The 18,002-nt window shown below is 38.1% G+C and overlaps 1 protein-coding gene across 1 annotated transcript; it reads right to left on the bottom strand.

The window, feature by feature from the left end:
• Nucleotides 1-989: 989 nt before the first annotated feature.
• LOC131690153 (general odorant-binding protein 67-like) lies at nucleotides 990-16,733 on the bottom strand. The gene is made up of 3 exons (XM_058975701.1): nucleotides 16,505-16,733; nucleotides 1,515-1,637; nucleotides 990-1,454 (listed from the first exon to the last, which is right to left on the bottom strand). Exons 1-3 carry the CDS (start codon nucleotides 16,670-16,672, stop codon nucleotides 1,098-1,100), a joined length of 648 nt encoding a protein of 215 aa, XP_058831684.1. The 5' UTR covers nucleotides 16,673-16,733; the 3' UTR covers nucleotides 990-1,097.
• Between the last annotated feature and the right edge of the window lie 1,269 nt (nucleotides 16,734-18,002).

The following is an 18,002-nucleotide window of genomic DNA, read 5'->3' as shown; positions in this document are numbered from 1 at the left end:
CGTGAAGATTAGTACAATTTAAAAAAAAACCGGGACAGCGATGAGAATCATATCTATAAGGCACATTGCCGGTAGCTCGCGATAAAAAGGGTCATACCGAGCAATGAGTTTGTTTTTATTTCCAATAATTTTCGTCGTAATTTTTAACCATTTTCTTTTATTTTGACTGAATTTTTCACATTGTCTCAATTGGGTTGATTATTTTTTTCGGGGGAAATTTATCTTTACTAAAGTTAGATATTGTGTTAATTTTATAATTATATGAAAAAGTAGTTCTGTTCAAATTACATAAAATTCGGTCGAAAACTTTCATTCCCCCCATCTCCACCTCCTCGTACGTCTTTGATTCCGGAGGTACGAAACCACAAATCAACTCAATTGGCCTCTTAAGCCTTATCTAAAGTAGTAATCATCGCGCCCATTGATATGTTCAGTATTCAGGTCCAGTCGAACACCTGTTCCAATCCGTAACGCCGGCCTTGTTTGTGGGATTGCTTGTTGCGACAACACCCGCCAGGTGTTCTGATAAGAGGCAACCCGAACGAATCCGCCGTGTGGAACTGCGTTCGATGACATGTGGGGTACATAGTTTCTGCAGAATTCCTTGAGTAACGTAAACGTGAGTATGATTTACGATTTGTCAGGGCGGGAAGCGTAATGCGACTTCAGCGTGTTATCTTTTTGATGGGTTAGTTCAATTAGCTTCCTGTTTTTCTTCCTTCTGGTTCCAGACTTTACTGGATGAGTCAATTAAATGCTCTTTCCATTGTGGTTGTTGGTTAACAACTCTTATTTTATTGAATAATTGCACTAGCATAATGCATGTTCTCGGAAGTGAAGCGATCGAGCACGATAAAATTATGAATTAACCATCCTTTGGCTTCTTCCCTATATTGAAAATATGATTGTATAGCATAAGTTACCACTTGTTCTTCTCTTTAATCAGAGGAATGTAAATTAACGCTTATTTATGAAATCAAACAATCAAATGATGCAACAACAAAGAAATTATGTATTGGCAAAATCGAAAGGAACACATCCCCTTAGAGTTTCCGCTACAAGACTAACAAACGAGATCATCGGATCTAGCTTCCGAATTACATGATTGGACACATCTTGGAATACTCCCGCAGCTGGTTGCATTCGTCACCTTCCTTGAATATTCCGGCTGGACATTTCGCGAACATGTTCATTCCCATGCAGCGTAGAATCGTCCCGGAGATGGGATGGCAGATTTGTTCCCCCTCGAAACTGGGCTCCAGCTTGGCACCGGCCTCGATTTGATCCATCATCGATTCGGCCATCTTGAAGCATTCGTCCAGGGTGTCCCGAACCAGCGGCTGCCACTGGGGCATATCCTTGACCGAGTCCATGAACATTTTGGTCATGTCCTCCCGGTGGATCATACCGTTCGAGTAGAGTCCGGTTGCGTTCAGTCCGCACTCGGCAATGCACTGTAATTTGTTAATGGTTAGATTTGAATTTATTCGAACATGGAATGTGTCTATACTTACGCAACCCCGAGGAATTCCTTCCATCTTCATCTGTCGTTTAGTTTGTTCGCCGTACTTTTTGTAGCAGTCCATCATGATTTCCTTATCCATAAGCATTGGGGTGTCGCAGCATTCGGCTGGGTTCTGGAGAACAAATAGAAGAAATCAGTCAAAGAGTATTTGTCTGATGAGTTGACGCCATATTTGTAAAAAAATCGAAGATTTTTTGACTGCTAAGAATGAAACTGATGCGAATGGTACAGAATGGAACAAATATTCAATTAACAGTCTGTGTGACTCATTCAATTGAATATCTGTATCGATTTTGTTGGCTATTTTCGGCAAATTTAAGACTAAGAGAAATGAAAGCAATGAAATTGAAAGACGGACAGGTATTCTAGAGTGAATCAGTTATAAACTTAGAACGGAAAACTAGGACTAGGCAGGCTCATGTGGACATGATCGAAAGGAAATGTGAAGAATCCTTTGCCTTCTGTTAAGTAGGAGTTGCATCCACATCTACCGCATAGTCAATGATAGAACATAACTCAGCATCATGTTTTACCACCGACGCCGGCAAAAGAGACTTCACAAATCCCTTGCCTATAACGACCATGCGAATATCGAAAATGTATTCATTTCAGTAAATAACTATGTAAATGTTTTCAAATGTTGAAAAACATATGAAACATTAATGAATATCGCTTTCATTGCGTCAGGGTCTACTTTGATTCGTATGATTCGTTATTGTACGCTCGTCTCGTGCAAAAATCGTTGGATGTAAGCGCGGTTGCTTTGTTTGGCGTCCTTTGTACCGAGGTATTTTTGACCACCGGGTAATTTTGATCAAGTGAGACTTACTTCATCAGTTATTTCTAAGCCTTTGAACGGCGCAGATCGTTATACTTCACAGTGGTGTTCGGTGTGTAAATCTTAGTCAGTGAAGTTTAGCCTTTGTTCGTTCTTTGGCCGCCGTTCTGCTGGTTCCGGTCACAAATCCAGTACATTGTTTTCTCTAGTGCGGAACAATCGACGTTCTTGCAGATAAGTTTTGTTTGTTCTTTTCCCTCGTTTGCTTTCTTTCCTTTTCCCTCCTTTTACTCTACCTTGCAATCAAATAATAAGAAACATCCCCGTTTATACAACGCTCTGCCCTCGTGCTTAAATGGTCGAGGGCAAAATTCCATTTGATGTTATCATGGAAGTCCCTGATACCACTAACATGCGCATTGCCCCTCGTATAAAACAGTTCCCACTAGATTCCTCTGGGCCATGGGTTGTGTACTTTCTGACCGGGAAGAAAGCGGTTAATATATTGAAACTTCCTCTGGACTGGACTACTCAGTTCCCGGCGGTAACTCAGATCACACGTGTTCGGGCAAACAAGATACGAGTTTTAGTGAATGATCTCGGTCAGGCAAACAAGATTGCTCGCTGTGAGCGCTGCGGGAATTTAAAGCGTGCGTGCCTTGTATGGCCGTAGAAATCGATGGGGTTGTGTCAGAACTGGCCTGAAGTGCGAAGAACTGTTGGAGCACGGGGTTGGCTGCTTTAAGAACCCCTCACTCCAACAGATTAAGATCTTGGAATGCAAACAATTGTATACCGCAAACACCAAGGGAGGTAAGACTACCTACTCTCTATCAGACTCGCTTCGGGTGACATTCGCCGGGTTTTCTCTTCCCAACTACATCCTCCCTGACACAGTTCTTCTACCTGTTCGTCTGTTTGTACCGCGGGTCATGAGCTGCAGCAATTGCAAACAGTTGAGTGACACAGGCACCTATTGTGGAAATAAAAAACGATGCAGCAAGTGCGAGGGAGAGCATGGGGATGACTCTTGCGACAAAGAAACTGAAAAGTATATTCGCTGTGGGGGTCCTTCCCATGCTCTTAAATCATGCCCTGCGTACAAGCAGCACGGAGATCAAATTAAGCGCTCCCTTAAGAAACATTCGAGGCGTTCTTCTGCAGAAATGCTAAAGAATGCTTCGCCATTTCTCCTGTCCGAAAATCCCTTTGCTGATTTGGCTAACGTTGAGCAAGAATCTGATGATCCTCTTGCCTCCCCTAGACTACCTCGTAAGGGTCCCAAGATGTCCTACTCTGAGAGTGCGCCAACAACATCTAATACATTCAACGGAAGTGCTGCCCTAAAGCCGAAGCAAGTTTCTCCAGGACTTGGAAATTTTAATTTTAACAAGGAGTACCCACCACTTCCAGGGACACCAGAAATCCCAATTGTCTCCTTTATTCAAACAGACACTCAGTCCAGTAACGGACTAATGAAATTTTCTGACATCGTGGACTTAATTTTTGCAGAATTCAATGTAACATATCCTTTTAAGAGCCTTCTGATTCGTTTTCTCTCTATAGTGCAAACATTTTTCAAGTAGTTGACTACTAAATGGCCCCTCCTTGCAGCGATCGCATCCTTCGATGGCTAAGTCATTGAACGAGGTCACCGATTCGATCACTGTTCTACAGTGGAACAGCAGAAGTATCCTCCCAAAATTCGATTCCTTTAAATTTTTACTAAATAGTTTAAAATGTGATGCTTTCGCATTATGTGAAACTTGAGTAACTTCCGATATAAATATCAACTTCCACGACTTTAATATAATTCGTCAAGATCGAGAAAACCCATATGGAGGAGTACTTTTGAGGATTAAAAAGTGCTATTCTTTCAATCGAATTAACCTCCCTTCGACACCAGGTATTGAAATTGTCGCTTGTCAAGTTCTAATCAAAGGCAAAGACCTTTGCATTGCTTCCATCTACATTCCTCCTAGAGCCTCGGTAGGGCATCGAACGCTTTGTAATATCACGGAATCCTTATCGGCACCGCGGCTAGTTCTAGAAGACTTTAACTCGCACGGTACGGTATGGGGCTGTCTTCATGATGATGATTGATCAATATTAATCTTTGCGACAATTTCAACATGACCATCTTAAACACGGGAGAAATTACAAGGATTCCTACTCCACCAGCACGCGCAAGCGCGTTGGATTTATCGCTTTGCTCGACATCGCTACAGTTTGACTGCATGTGGAAGGTGATCCCTGATCCCCACGGTAGCGATCATTTGCCTATCGTAATTTCAATTGCTAACGGTTCAAGACCATCGGAAACAATCAATGTCTCGTATGACCTCACACGGTACATTGATTGGAAGAGTTACGCGACCGCGATATCCGTTAAAATCGAATCCACTCAAGAGCCTCCTCCGGAGGAAGAGTACAGGTTTTTGGCTCGACAGTGCGAATCAAGCTCAGACTATTCCAGTACCCAGCACGAATACCCATGGACGGTCTCCCACCCTGTGGTGGGACAAAGAGTGCTCAGAGCTGTACGCGGTGAAGTCCACTGCATATAAGGCCTTCCGGGAAGACGGGTTACCTGCTAGCTATCAACAGTACACGTCGTTAGAAAGGCGAATGAAGAGTTTAATGAAAGCCAAACAAACGCAGTTATTGGCAATGTTGCTTCAGAATCTTCATCGCGACGAAGCACGGTGAATATGAATCACCTGCATTCGTCCCACATCGTTCCTCGCTGTTATATTCAACTTGCTGTTGATATTCATCCACGAATGAAGCCGACCGCCAATCCGTGTTTATCCGAATGCCTTATCCATACGTTCTTGCCTTGCTACTCATCGAACGACCGAATGAACTGCACGAGGAAGCTATGAAGTGAATGACGAATAAACGAATCAGCAAACCATTCCTCACCATAGCGATGATCGCTTACAACTATTGGCGAAGATGACTTCAATTTTATCTTCGCAGAATGATGGCTCGCGAAGAAATATATTTTTATTCTGATGCGTTGTACTGTTCGGAACAAGCCAATGCGCTACTGGCTCTTCAGTACAAAACTATGGGTTAAATTAACAGCCGAATCAAGGCAATATTTGTTAAATATAGTACAATCTTAATAGAAGCCTTGTGTGTCAAGTATTCAAAGGAGATTGAACCCATGTTTGGTGATAAAACTCGGAATAAGCAAAACAAAATTCTGATGAAGTTTTGATTTTAATCTGCACATGGTGTTATATCACAATAATTTAACCTATTGCGCATGTTTTGCTAGTATCACGACGAAATCGCTTAATCAGCACGGTTGTTTACAAATAAATTAGCTGTAGAATGAACAGTGTGTTGTGGGTGTAATACAAATATTACTTCTTGTTCCCCCATCGGGAAAGACTTGGCATAAAAAACGTGCTGTAATTATTTTACTCCATATTGTCGAGATCCTTAGATACCAACAAAAAATATAAAATGGTTGAATTTCGATTTTTAATGCATTCCCTTCTAGGGATTAGCTATAATGATTACATTGCATGTGCACATCTCACGAATTCAACCATGACTGCTAACTTTGTTAACTAGTGCTATAAAGATAGATTGATGTGTAAGGTGAGATTTTTTGTGACGTGGTTAACATTAACAGTAGGTACCACAGTTTGATAAAAAATACATCATTTAACGCAAATTTATTAATTAGGGGTCATACACTAAATACGTAAGCACATATGGGGGGAGTGGGTGTTTCAAAATATCTTACCAATTCTCACCTGGGGGAGGGAAGGTTTGTCCTTTCTTAAGTAATATCATAAAACATGCATGAAAAATGAAATCGATAAGAAAAACATTCTTCTCATAAGAAAAGAAACTATTTCTTATTTGTGCCATGAACATTTTATATATCAAACAAAATGAGCTCATACTGTACATCATGGTCATGGAAACGCAGACCCCAAATTGAAGTGTTTTGCAGCGACAGAATATGATTGTTAAATTAGTTATGGAATTTATTGTTGCCAACGTAAGGGGCGGCTTAATTGTCGATGGTTTTGGAGCAGTTACAGAAATTTCTTGACTCTTTGTGGTACATTGTTCTGATCGGGAACTGGAGTCACAATCTGCTTTACAAGTTAAGAAGTGTTGAGACCCTTCGTGTTGTTAGGCCAACATCCTTCTTTTCAAACTTTCGCTTCAAACCCGCAAGGTATATGAAAAATTTTCTGTCATGTGATTGTCAAAGAACTTGTTGGCCGTATAGTTCCAGAGTGTGAACTGTATTTTACTTCAAGAAAATTCGAAGATAGCCATGTCGGAACTATGCGTACGATAAGCGTTATAGTTGAAACTCCGAACAAATTCACACCAGAAGAGGTTATAAATTCTTTTGAGTTCTACACCACAAAGAAATAGATTCAAAGGAAGTGGAAATTAGCGAAGCAAATTATGTGGAACAAATTGGAGTTTCTGAATATCTCCCAAAATTTATTCTGAAATTACTACTGGGCGAGATTAGGATACAAATGAAATTTCTGCAGATGATTATACACACACTTAGAAAAAATCGTATAAATTTACGTCTCCTGATCCTGACATATACGAGCATCAAAAATGACTTAGTTTTACGTTTGATTTTAATTTTACAAGACATTGAATTTCGTAAATCATGTAATTTTACTCCACATAAGGCGTTTGTTCTGAATGACAGTAAGTGTAATTTTATGTCATTGCGCATGGAAAATATGTTTCATGTAAAATTAAATGGAACACGGTGATGTTTAATGTTTAGTCATTTCGTGAATTACAGTTTGTTAAATTGTGTCATGTTTACAATTACGTCAATTTTTTGGTGTGTAGTTAAATTTTGTCCTGAGTTCTCTTTTAATAATTCAATAAGGGGAGAGGGAGTTCACCAAAATCATACGAACTCTTATCTGGAGGGAGGTTGAATAGTTCTAAAAAAGCATTACGTAATTAGTGTACGGCGGCCCCGAGCAGAATATTTTCTATGATGAAAGGATTTTTCATTTCAAACATTTATAATTACCTTAAGGGATCGAAACAAGCATAAAAATATTTTAAAAAAATTAAAAACCAAATAGAATACGTTATAGCCAAATGTAGAATCTTACACTTAGTCAAGTCTCCCCATGTTCCCCTACTCTATCGTCGGAGCAATTAAATTTACGTACATTTTCGAAATATGCTAGAAGTACCAAGTTCCAATCAATCTTACATTTAAGATTCGCCCACTTAAAATAAACAACTTGATCAAATTTAGTAACTCAAGCTTCAAGATAATCAACACATTTCTGATCAAAATTAATCGATTCAAAAAGAAGCATTTCGCGGAACGCATTTTCACGCTAGACATTTTGAATTTATTTATGAAACTGTTATGAACACTTTTTCATTAAAAATATTTCTGTTTAATATTCCAGTAGCAGTAGATTATGGCAAGCAAAGCTTATTTCCGTTCAACTTCATAGTATGTCAACACTTGAGCGATATTGGAAAATATTGATATTTTTAACGTCCATTTCTCATATTATTTAGGCGCTTCTCCACAAAAGAAATTTTGAAGTTTTCGAACAAAACTTTTGCCTTTAAAAATCTGGCCTAGAGGATTGATATGTCTTGACATATTGATTCCCTAGACTCTAGTTTGTTCCGTGAAAAAATTATGAACACTTTTTATATAGGATTTTGAATGAATATTGCAACATTTAAAAAAATTGTTTTGGCATTTTCAGGCCATTTTTTTCTAAAAAGTCGTATATTCTTTATGAAAAAAAAACAGTCAGGCACTTTATTCGAAGATGACGAAGTTCTTATAACTTTCAAATGAAAATAGTTTAGCGGTTGGTGTCCTTAAACATCTCATGCGCTCTAAAATATTTTTAATACGTCCAGAGATTACATTTATGTTAAATAATAATTACTAAATTTATCTTAAAACGGTTTTAAAGTGTCACAGCACTGTAGAATAAAAAAAAGTCGATTTTCAATTTATTAGTCAAAAATGGCTTTAGAATGTTCAAAATCATATCCCAAAACATGGAAGACGAAAACAATACATAAATATTCAGATTTTCAATTCTACCGCAATGCCTCTTATGTATATCTCGTGTGTACTGAAAACTTTAACCGCGTTTTTCTCGAAGCCACTTTTTTGAGCCGGCCGCAAATGTAACTCGAACAAATGATTTTTGAATGCTTGGAAATTTTCACAGTATATTCAAAATTGATTTCTCCAGCGACGTACGTAGGATTTTTTTATTGCTTAGCTTTTTAAATTAATTTTGTGTCGATTTTCATGACATGTTTGGCGTGCTCTACAGTGGTGTAGCCTCTTAATAGAATATATCCAAATTTTATTTCTTGATGTCATGTCAAGTGAGATATACATATTCAGCATTTTTTCTGTAATGCTTTGTTGTACAACTTTATTGAAAACATGCTAGATTTTGCTGAAATTAAAACCATATTAGCTGCTATTTAAGCTAAAGAATGGTACAAAATTTTATGTTTACAAGCAACAACTGAAGTTCTATAGCACCCTACAAGTGCAATTTAAATGTTATGAGTGGCTATAAAAGTACGATGAAACCTCAATTGATACTAGGATATAAGACTAACCGGTTCAGTTTTGGCAAAAAGTTTAATATTTGCTAAGTTTGGTTGAAATCGGAATGCATCGATTTGTCAAAAACTTGTGGCTTGATTATACTTCTATAGATATAGAAATTATATTATATAAGAGTATATCGTCTTAAGGTTGCTATTTGTTGTCATTAAACGTAGATTCAAGGAAACTATCACCCAGTGTTAATTCATCATTAGAAAAAAAGTTATTTGAAGTACCAATAGTCTAGTATGTAGATTCATAATTGTGTTGATTCGGTTTACGCCCGCGAGACATCCGCAGATTTACAAATGTAATTGATTTGTTTTGCTTTGCTTACGCAGCTTCCCGTTTCAAATATGATAAAAAACATCAGCAAATAATCATTATGTACTACTAATTGTTGTTTATAGCAAAAGTCATCGTATTCCGAACATAGCAAGCATTTCTGCACCAGTCAGTCATGAAGCTCTGACCCTTCCATCAATGAACAAGAAATTTGTTTTTCTTGGTCGCAATGCAGGAGAAATGAAGAACGAAGAATCCTTAGCGAAGAATGGCTAGTGGCGATTATCACCTAAGCCATTCGTGTGCCGATCCGAACGATGCGTGAAGATGAACATTGCATGAATGGCTAAATTCAACAAACAACGATGCGAACAAGCAGCGAACGGCAGACATCAGATTCGGATTTTTTGATTGTTTGTATTATTCATTTTCGCTGAGTCTGTGCTTCCGTGTGACGAACGGCGCAGCGTTATTCGAGGCATGGGTGAATGACACGACGAATATCGCATCGATGATGAACGAATGAACTAGCTCGGCGAAGAATATTTGCAACATTGGTTATTGGCGCCGGTTCGTCGACGGGTTAACGAGAGAAACAGCGATGAGCACTCTTTGGGGGTACGGCTCGACGTATGCGTAACCGAAACAGTACCAACGAGAATGTAGAATATTCAAACCACTGGATATTCGCTTTCGCCAAGAAGATCTGTCCGGACTCTGTCCCGGTACCGCGCCGCGTCTCCTCACGATACCGCGAATGAAACACTGTTTTCGATGATAGAGTTCTCACTTGCTCTATTATCATGCAACAATAACACCCCAGGGTTAGACAGAATCAAATTCAACTTGCTGAAGAATCTGCTTGACACTGCAAAAGGCGCTTGTTGAACTTATTTAACAAGTTTCTTGCGGGTAACATTATCCCTCATGACTGGAGACAAGTGAAGGTCATCGCCATCCAAAAACCAGGAAAACTAACCTCCGACCACAAGTCGTATCGACCGATTGCAATGCTGTCCTGTATTCGGAAGTTGTTCGAGAAAATGATCTTGTTTCGTCTCAAATGGATCGAAGCAATTGGCTTACTGTCAGATACACAATTTGGCTTCCGCAAAGGCAAAGGAACGAACGATTGTCTTGCGTTGCTCTCAACCGAAATTCAATTGGCCTATGGTAACAAAGAGCAGATGGCATCAGTCGTCATGGATATTAAGGGGGCTTTTGACTCAGTTTCTATCAACATTCTGTCAGAGAAGCTGCACCAGCATGGTCTTTCACCGACTCTAAATAACTTTTTGCTAAACCTGTTGTCTGAAAAGCACATGCACTTTTCGCATGGCGATTTAACAACATCGCGATTTAGCTACATGGGTCTTCCCCAGGGCTCATGTCTATGTCACCTGCTCTACAATTTTTACGTGAATGATGTTGACTATTGTCTTGCAAATTCATGCGCGGTAAGGCACAGGGTCGTCTCTGTTTCAGGGTCCAATGCAGCCTATTTTCAAAGACTATTGAAAGATACTTTGGACAATTTGTCTACTTGGGCTTTTCAGCTGGGTATCGAGTTCTCCACGGAGAAAACTGAGCTAGTTGTCTTTTCTAGGAAGCGTGAGCCGGCGCAACTCCAGCTTCTATTGATGGGTGTAACGATCAACCAGGTCTTCACAATTAAATATCTCGGGGTCTGGTTCGACTCTGAGGGTACCTAGGGATGTCACATTAGGTATCTAAAACAGAAATGCCAACAAAGGATCAATTTTATATGGACTGGAACATGGTGGGGTGCCCACCCAGGAGACCTGATCAGGTTATACCAAACAACGATATTGTCGGTGATGAAGTACGGGTGTTTCTGTCCCCGATCTGCTGCGAGCTTACACTTAATCAAACTGGAGAGAATATCGTTGCTTGCGCATTGCCTTGGGTTGCATGCACTCGACCCATACGATGAATCTCGAAATACTGGCGGGTGTTTTCCCGCTAAAAAATCGATTTTGGGAACTCTGATATCGATTGCTCATCCCAGGCGACATCTTGGACCCGTTGGTGATTAAAAACTTTGATCTCTCAACCGTGTCCGTTTCCTAGATACTTCTGATACTATAGTAGTCTTCGACACATCCACGAAGGAAGAGATTTGTGGAATCCCAGATCATATGCGCCCGCAAGTGATCCCCAATATCTTTTATAATAAATTCCGAGAAGTCGATTGTGACAAAATTGCTTGTATATTATTCTGCATTATTAGTCTTAAGATAGCTGTGAAATTTTTCGTAAAAAAACTATTTTCCTTATCTCGTATATCGAATCGTATTTATAGTTTTGAGGTAGTTGTAAAAAAATATTCCTCTCAATATTAAAAATATGTTTGTATACTGTAACTTCTTAGTTTTAAGAGATTCAAAGTGTAAACAAAAAAGGAATTTGGCATCGCCAAGTTAACGTATTTGTGCCTGAATAAAAAAAAATTTCACGATGCATTCTAGAAAAAAGGAATGATTCCGGTTGTCGTAGAACCATTGCATGAATTAAATCAGACAAATTGATCTGTAAACCGCTTAATTTATCAGTTTAACATTTAGTCGGTGTTAAGTCAGAGCGGTCACAAAATCTCAAAAAGTGAGATAACGATAGATTGGGTAAAGAATTTTTTCTGCTACATTCAACTTTTACCAAATTTGGAAAATATTGCCATAAGGCAGTATTATGGCACAAATGTATAGTACACTGCGCTTCAAATTTTAAACTTATTTTTCTCGAAATCAATACAATGTCACTTAGTTCGCTCTGACTTAACACCGACCATTTGATAGGATTATATTAATGGTTAGAATAAGATCTTTATTTATACGGGGTTCCGGGGATATCCAAAACTGAGCCCAAAAGAATAGGGTGATGAGCCTATTTGCGCCATGTTTCTATTATCACCCTACCCATTTGAAGCCGTTGGTTAGAGCAGTGTCTGCCATCTTTGTTTAACGCATTGAGTCAAATGGTAGCGCAACAATAGGGGCACTCGATTCGAGTTTTCATTGTGCTCAAACACGAGAATTTTACTGTTTTCAACGCATTTGTGTTATTATATTGGTTCTTAATAACGAAGCAAAGCGGTTGATGTAAATTTTTACGCATTCCATTGATTGTAAGGCAAGAAATTACCGAATTAGTGCGGCACCTTGCTTAGCATGGTGAAAATAGGCTCATCACCCTAGATGTTTCCGAAATCGGTTCGAATGACTATTTTTGAATTTATCTATGAAAATCATGAAGTTTGATGCCCATATACTCATATGCGTACCCGAGAGTATCGGGAACTTACCTGAAGAGAACCAATGCTGCCAAAAGCACTTTAAAGGCCATTGTAGAAGGTTGTTTCCGAAAAAAGTAGTTAGATAGCCATGTGGCCATAATTGAATCAGGCTACACAAGTTTCATTAATTGTTGCAAAATTAATAACGTTTCATTTGGTAAATGTTGGCTAAAAGAATGTTTTCACTATTTTTACCCGATCTGACCCATTGACCCACCGGAATAACGTCGGCCATGTAGACATTTCTGGTAATTTGAATTTGTGTTTCAAATTAGAAACTCATAAGAGTCTAAAAATAATTAGACATAAGTCGATTCAATTAAAAATGACTGAATGGGATCGGTTTATTTTCTATCTTTCGCTTCGGCCAACACGGGTTAAAACTTATTTCTGATAGCGTTTTAGATTACTAGAATTACTCCAGATAGTATTCAAAACACGTAACGTCAGTGTTTTAACTGTTCTGAACTTGGAAATAAGGGTTGATTACCGTTTTCGGCGATAAAAGAAACGTTTTAGTTTTAATATAATATTTGGGTGTTCATACATACAAATGAAACGATATTTTTTATATTTAAATAATTTCATGGCGTTCAACATTTCGTTTTCCAGAGGTTTCGAAGGAATCAATATCATTTGTTTGATTAAAATCGTTCTATTTTACTGTTTGAGGCTAAAATCATGGAATCAATAATTTAACCGTTGTGTCCGACGCGGTACCCGGGTACCTTTTTAGGTTTCAACTAATGATATTGCCATGTTTTATCCATAGCTGGAATTTGAAACTTTGTGACATCTTAGAACTTCACTAAGCTTTTTAATTAATAATATTGTTGGTATAGTAAGCGGGAGTGAGGAGGGGCTCCTGCATTTTTTTACTACGTAAAAGACCGACGTGGGTACCCGGGTACCCACAAAACTGAAATGCCAATAACTAAGGTAATTTCCAACCGATTCTGATACTTTTAGGTGTTGTGGATTCAGGAACTCATCCACTTTTAGACTTGGTAAAAATGAATCGGATAACTTCATTCTATTCCTGGGAATCCGGATTTCCGGAAACATGTCTCAGTGCTGGGATACTATTTGTGAATTTCAATGAAATACCGGCAACATGGGTATCAAAATTCTTGGAATTGCATCAGTAGACTGTATCTCGTGGTTTTGGAACCATTTGGTGATTTGACCCCAGAACGGACATTCCGGAGCAGGTTCCCGTGGGGCCGTGAGTGGCCATTCCATTCCATTTCCATTTTTCAAATTGCCAACAATAAATAACAGACTTCCGAGACAATTTGAAGAGTTCTGATACTCATATTGCTAGGACATTATTAAAATTTACAAATCATACCCTAGTACTGGAACATTACTCCGGAAAATCCGGATTAACAAGAACCAGATCTATTCATCCAGTTCAATTTTACCAAATCAAATAGTGGACGAGTTCCTGAATCCAAAACATCTAAGTGTCCAAATCGGTTAAAGGAAGCCATAGTTATGAGCATTTCAATTTGTGGGTACCCGGGTACCCTCGTTGGCCTGTTAAAGGTCTTTTTGGGTGGACACATAACATTTAAACCGAAGTATTACTTAGATACAATAATTAAACTTCAATGAAAAATGAACCTAGATCAAATCAAATGCAAACGATATTGTATTATTTTATTAATTTTAATTCCCTGCACTATCTACATCAATAAAGTCAACTACAACGTCAATATACAAACATACAGTCTTTGTCAAACTCATCAACTGTATGATAGCACAGAAGAGAAACCAATCGAGCTGCACAGTTTTCAACTATGCACAAATTTTTGAAGCTCACTAGACCCAAAGTTTTCGAACGCAGTTGCTTTTCATATGCACCGTTCCCAATGTGCTCCTTTTAATAAGGTGTGAATACTGGGATAGTTGGCAATGAGATATAATACCTTGAGAATAGCTTGAACGAAAATCGCGTGTGAATGTCGTTGGTTTTATCTTAAATGATTTTTTCATGACGATTATGTCTATTAAATATGCTCATGCACAAAGAAATTGGTCTTGTCCAAAATTTTTCACACTTGGGAATTTTGCATAATTCTATTAAATATCCTGATTTTTTATTTCAGATGAGCAAAAAAAAATCATTGACTTTACTATATAATCGATATTCGTAAGCTAGCTGGATTAAATTAAAGCCAACTCACGATTCCTCCAGCCTCACGTACATAGTCCGCAGCGAGATAAGCTGCTGATTGATTAGCGATTCAGCTTCCGCCTACGGAGAATCGAGATACTGTGATATTGCTTTAATCCTTGTGCAAAACAAGTATGACGGTAATCTAACGATTCCTTGAATCACCGCTCGAAAAAAATGTTCGCGAAAAAATACATTTTTGAATAGAAATTATACTTAACGACCAGTGTATCGTCAGAAATTCGAAAATAATAAATACCATCTGATTCGTGGTATCATTGGTTTCAATGATAGTCGTAATAATTAATAAAAAGTTCTTAAACATAACGAATATGATTTCTATTGAATGCATAAGAGCTATTTACAGCTTATGGAAGTGATAGTGAAGTTAAAGTACACGGATTCTACGTTGAAGATTATTCGGGAGAAGGTTTCTTGATACATACTTGAATCGCGAAGAGCTTACCGCAATGGAAGCATCAGTCGATCGGAATGCTGCTGCAAACGCATGATTTGCGTAGAAGTATAAACAACTGTTTGATGATGATTTTGAAAACATACTTAATGAATGTGATAAAAAATATTTCATCAATTTTATTTAAAAACACGCTACAGTGAAGACCCGTTTTTATGTGCCCCTTAGTAAATTTTAGGCTGATAAAACAAGGATATTGATAAAATCGGAACATATATTTCTCTTTCTTTTTAAGAAACCGAATCTCTTAAAATATTCTTATTTAGTCCCTAGATATAGCCTCATAACCATTTCTAATTATTTAGTTTAAATTTCTCTTAAAGGGGTCTAACAGGGCAAAATTTAAAAAAAAACTTTTTTTTGCATATTTCGGATCTTTAAGATAAGAAAAATATGCTCAAGAAAGAATGTACTCGAATTCAACATGATTCGTCTGCTAGAGCTCATCAAACTAGCTGACAAAATTGGGGAAAAAAATTGATAAAATCAGGGGTAGACAAAATCAGGGGCTGATAAAATCGGGTCTTCACTGTATTCGATTAAAGATAAAATCGAATACAGTGAAGATCCGATTTTATCAGCCCCCGATTTTGTCTACCCCTGATTTTATCAATTTTTTTCCCCAATTTTGTCAGCTAGTTTGATGAGCTCTAGCAGACGAATCATGTTGAATTCGAGTAAATTCTTTCTTGAGTATATTTTTCTTATCTTAAAGATCCGAAATATGCAAAAAAAAAGTTTTTTGAATTTTGCCCTGTTGTCGCATAGTTGTTTTATTCTTGGGGATAAAGACTATAGGTCTTTATAGTAGGTCGTCGGTTTCTGATGAGACGAAGTCGAAACGCACCCATGTAACTAGTAAGGATTTGTGCCCTTCGTGAGAAATTTTGGTGTTTACCCATTTTTTCTCCTTAGGGTGAAATATAGCATAGTATTTATTTTACGCAAACACTTCTAAAGAGAAATAGAATTCACCAGGTTGCGTCGACCAATTTTAAAGTCTCAAGTGAGATGAAGGATAAGGAAAATAATTTTCTAAGTATTTTATGTGTTATAATCAGTTCTCAAATACGATTCTGTTAATGCATTATGATTTTATTTCGTTTATTTCATACTTCCTGTTATTCCACCGTTACCCTCACATTAAGTTCACGCAAAAAATTATTGGAATGATTAAGATCACGTGGGTGACGCCCACATTTTAACGTCCTTCAATCTGCATGACTTTTTCAAACTATCTACAATGCCTGCCTCATCGATCACCGATTTCGACAATCTATGATCTGAACTGATTCGACGCTACACCAAAAAAATTTCATACCTTAGCCACTGGTGGTCCGTTTGCACAAGGATTTTCCCCAAAAACAAGCGCCTGCATCAGCACCACTGCCGATATAACGATTGTGATCACTAGCTTCATGGTTGATTTTGCACTGACGTACCCGGGGAAAAAAACCAAACTAAATAATTCCGCCTCGATCGAAGTCATATATAACTCGCTTTTCCTCTAATTGCTGTTATCCCCATTCACTTGTGTGGTAGCAGTATGCAAAGCTTAAATCTATAATGAAAGCTGGAGGAAATTGTAGCCCATTTAAAGATTCGTCACAATAGAGCTCCAGCATGGCATCGCATGTTCTGCTTTTGTGACTCAGTTGCATTGTACAGTGATCTGCATAATCAGAAAATCGTTTGTAAGGTTCCGAGTGGTAGTTAAATGTATAAAACACTATCCTAGTATATTATGATGAATATTGCCTGTCAACATCGAAAAATTGTTGGAGAGGTTCTCTGTCGCATCATATCATATGCGTGATTGCACCTGATGGCGATCGTAGACGATCGCGGTTACACATGCGTGAACGAGAGCGTTCAAAAGGTAGCGGGAATTCAACAGACGCAACTTATTCCCCAAATTGTAACCTGTGTCATTCGCCGATGACATTGCACAAAATTCATGAAACGAGACTGAATACTAATTAGGTGTCGTCATTACTGTATTATGAGTGGAGGCATTGTGGCGATCAACTCCACTTAGCGTATAATTTAATGGTAGTGATTTATTGTACGTAATTGATATGAATGAATAGAGTGGAATTATTCACAACAACAATGAACATGTAGACTAGTAAAACTTGGATGCAGACATGTGACGGGTGTATGTGGCGTCTGATAGATTGCTGGGAAGCTGTCAGAGACGAAAAAATGTTTTAGACTAATTCAGATGTAAATTGGAATAGTAACTAGCCCAGGTAGCTTCATTGGAAGACTGGGAATACTAATATCATGCGACAGCTTAATGTCATCCTCAAACAACGCTTTTTAACTATGAATTTTAAATCGCCAAGTGTCAATTCTGTCGGCGTAGTGCTCACTACGAAATACAGTATGCGATTACAACGCAGAGTATCATTCTACCTCTTGTACTTGTTTTGTTAAATTTTCTGTTCATAATGCGTCTTATTTTATAAAATGCTAATACGATAAGCCTATAGAGTAATCCATTTTTATTTGTGCTTTAACCAAAAGATCATTCACCCATTGGAAAAAATATATTACATTAAATTAACAAATGCGTATCTACTGTATCCTGAATCCCTGTGCTGTATCTTTTTGCCTGAAGGCATCTACACGCCAATGAAAAAATCAATAGTCCTTTCATGCAATATTTCGTACCCACAACTCAGTTACAAATGATTTGTATGGCAGTAATAAAAACTAATTTCAGGAAACCATAAAAATGCACCCCATTCGCGTACAAGGGATTATCCTGCAATATCTATGCAATTGCTCCACGTGCCAGAGCCAGCCTAAAAAGA

This window comes from Topomyia yanbarensis, chromosome 3 (genome assembly GCF_030247195.1).
Source record: "Topomyia yanbarensis strain Yona2022 chromosome 3, ASM3024719v1, whole genome shotgun sequence".
Taxonomy (NCBI): Eukaryota; Metazoa; Arthropoda; class Insecta; order Diptera; family Culicidae; genus Topomyia; species Topomyia yanbarensis.
The sequence above is the reverse complement of the archived record's forward strand: the minus strand, read 5'-3'. Positions and strand labels throughout refer to the sequence as shown.

What these genes read in the sequence shown, in the direction of transcription:
- LOC131690153 (XM_058975701.1), bottom strand. Translation starts at nt 16,672, where the DNA reads ATGACTTCGATCGAGGCGGAATTATTTAGTTTGGTTTTTTTCCCCGGG. An exon ending in ACGGACCACCAGTGGCTAAG is followed by an intron (nt 1,638 to 16,504) that starts GTATGAAATTTT and finishes TTTGTTCTCCAG; the next exon opens with AACCCAGCCGAATGCTGCGA. An exon ending in AAGGAATTCCTCGGGGTTGC is followed by an intron (nt 1,455 to 1,514) that starts GTAAGTATAGAC and finishes AACAAATTACAG; the next exon opens with TGCATTGCCGAGTGCGGACT.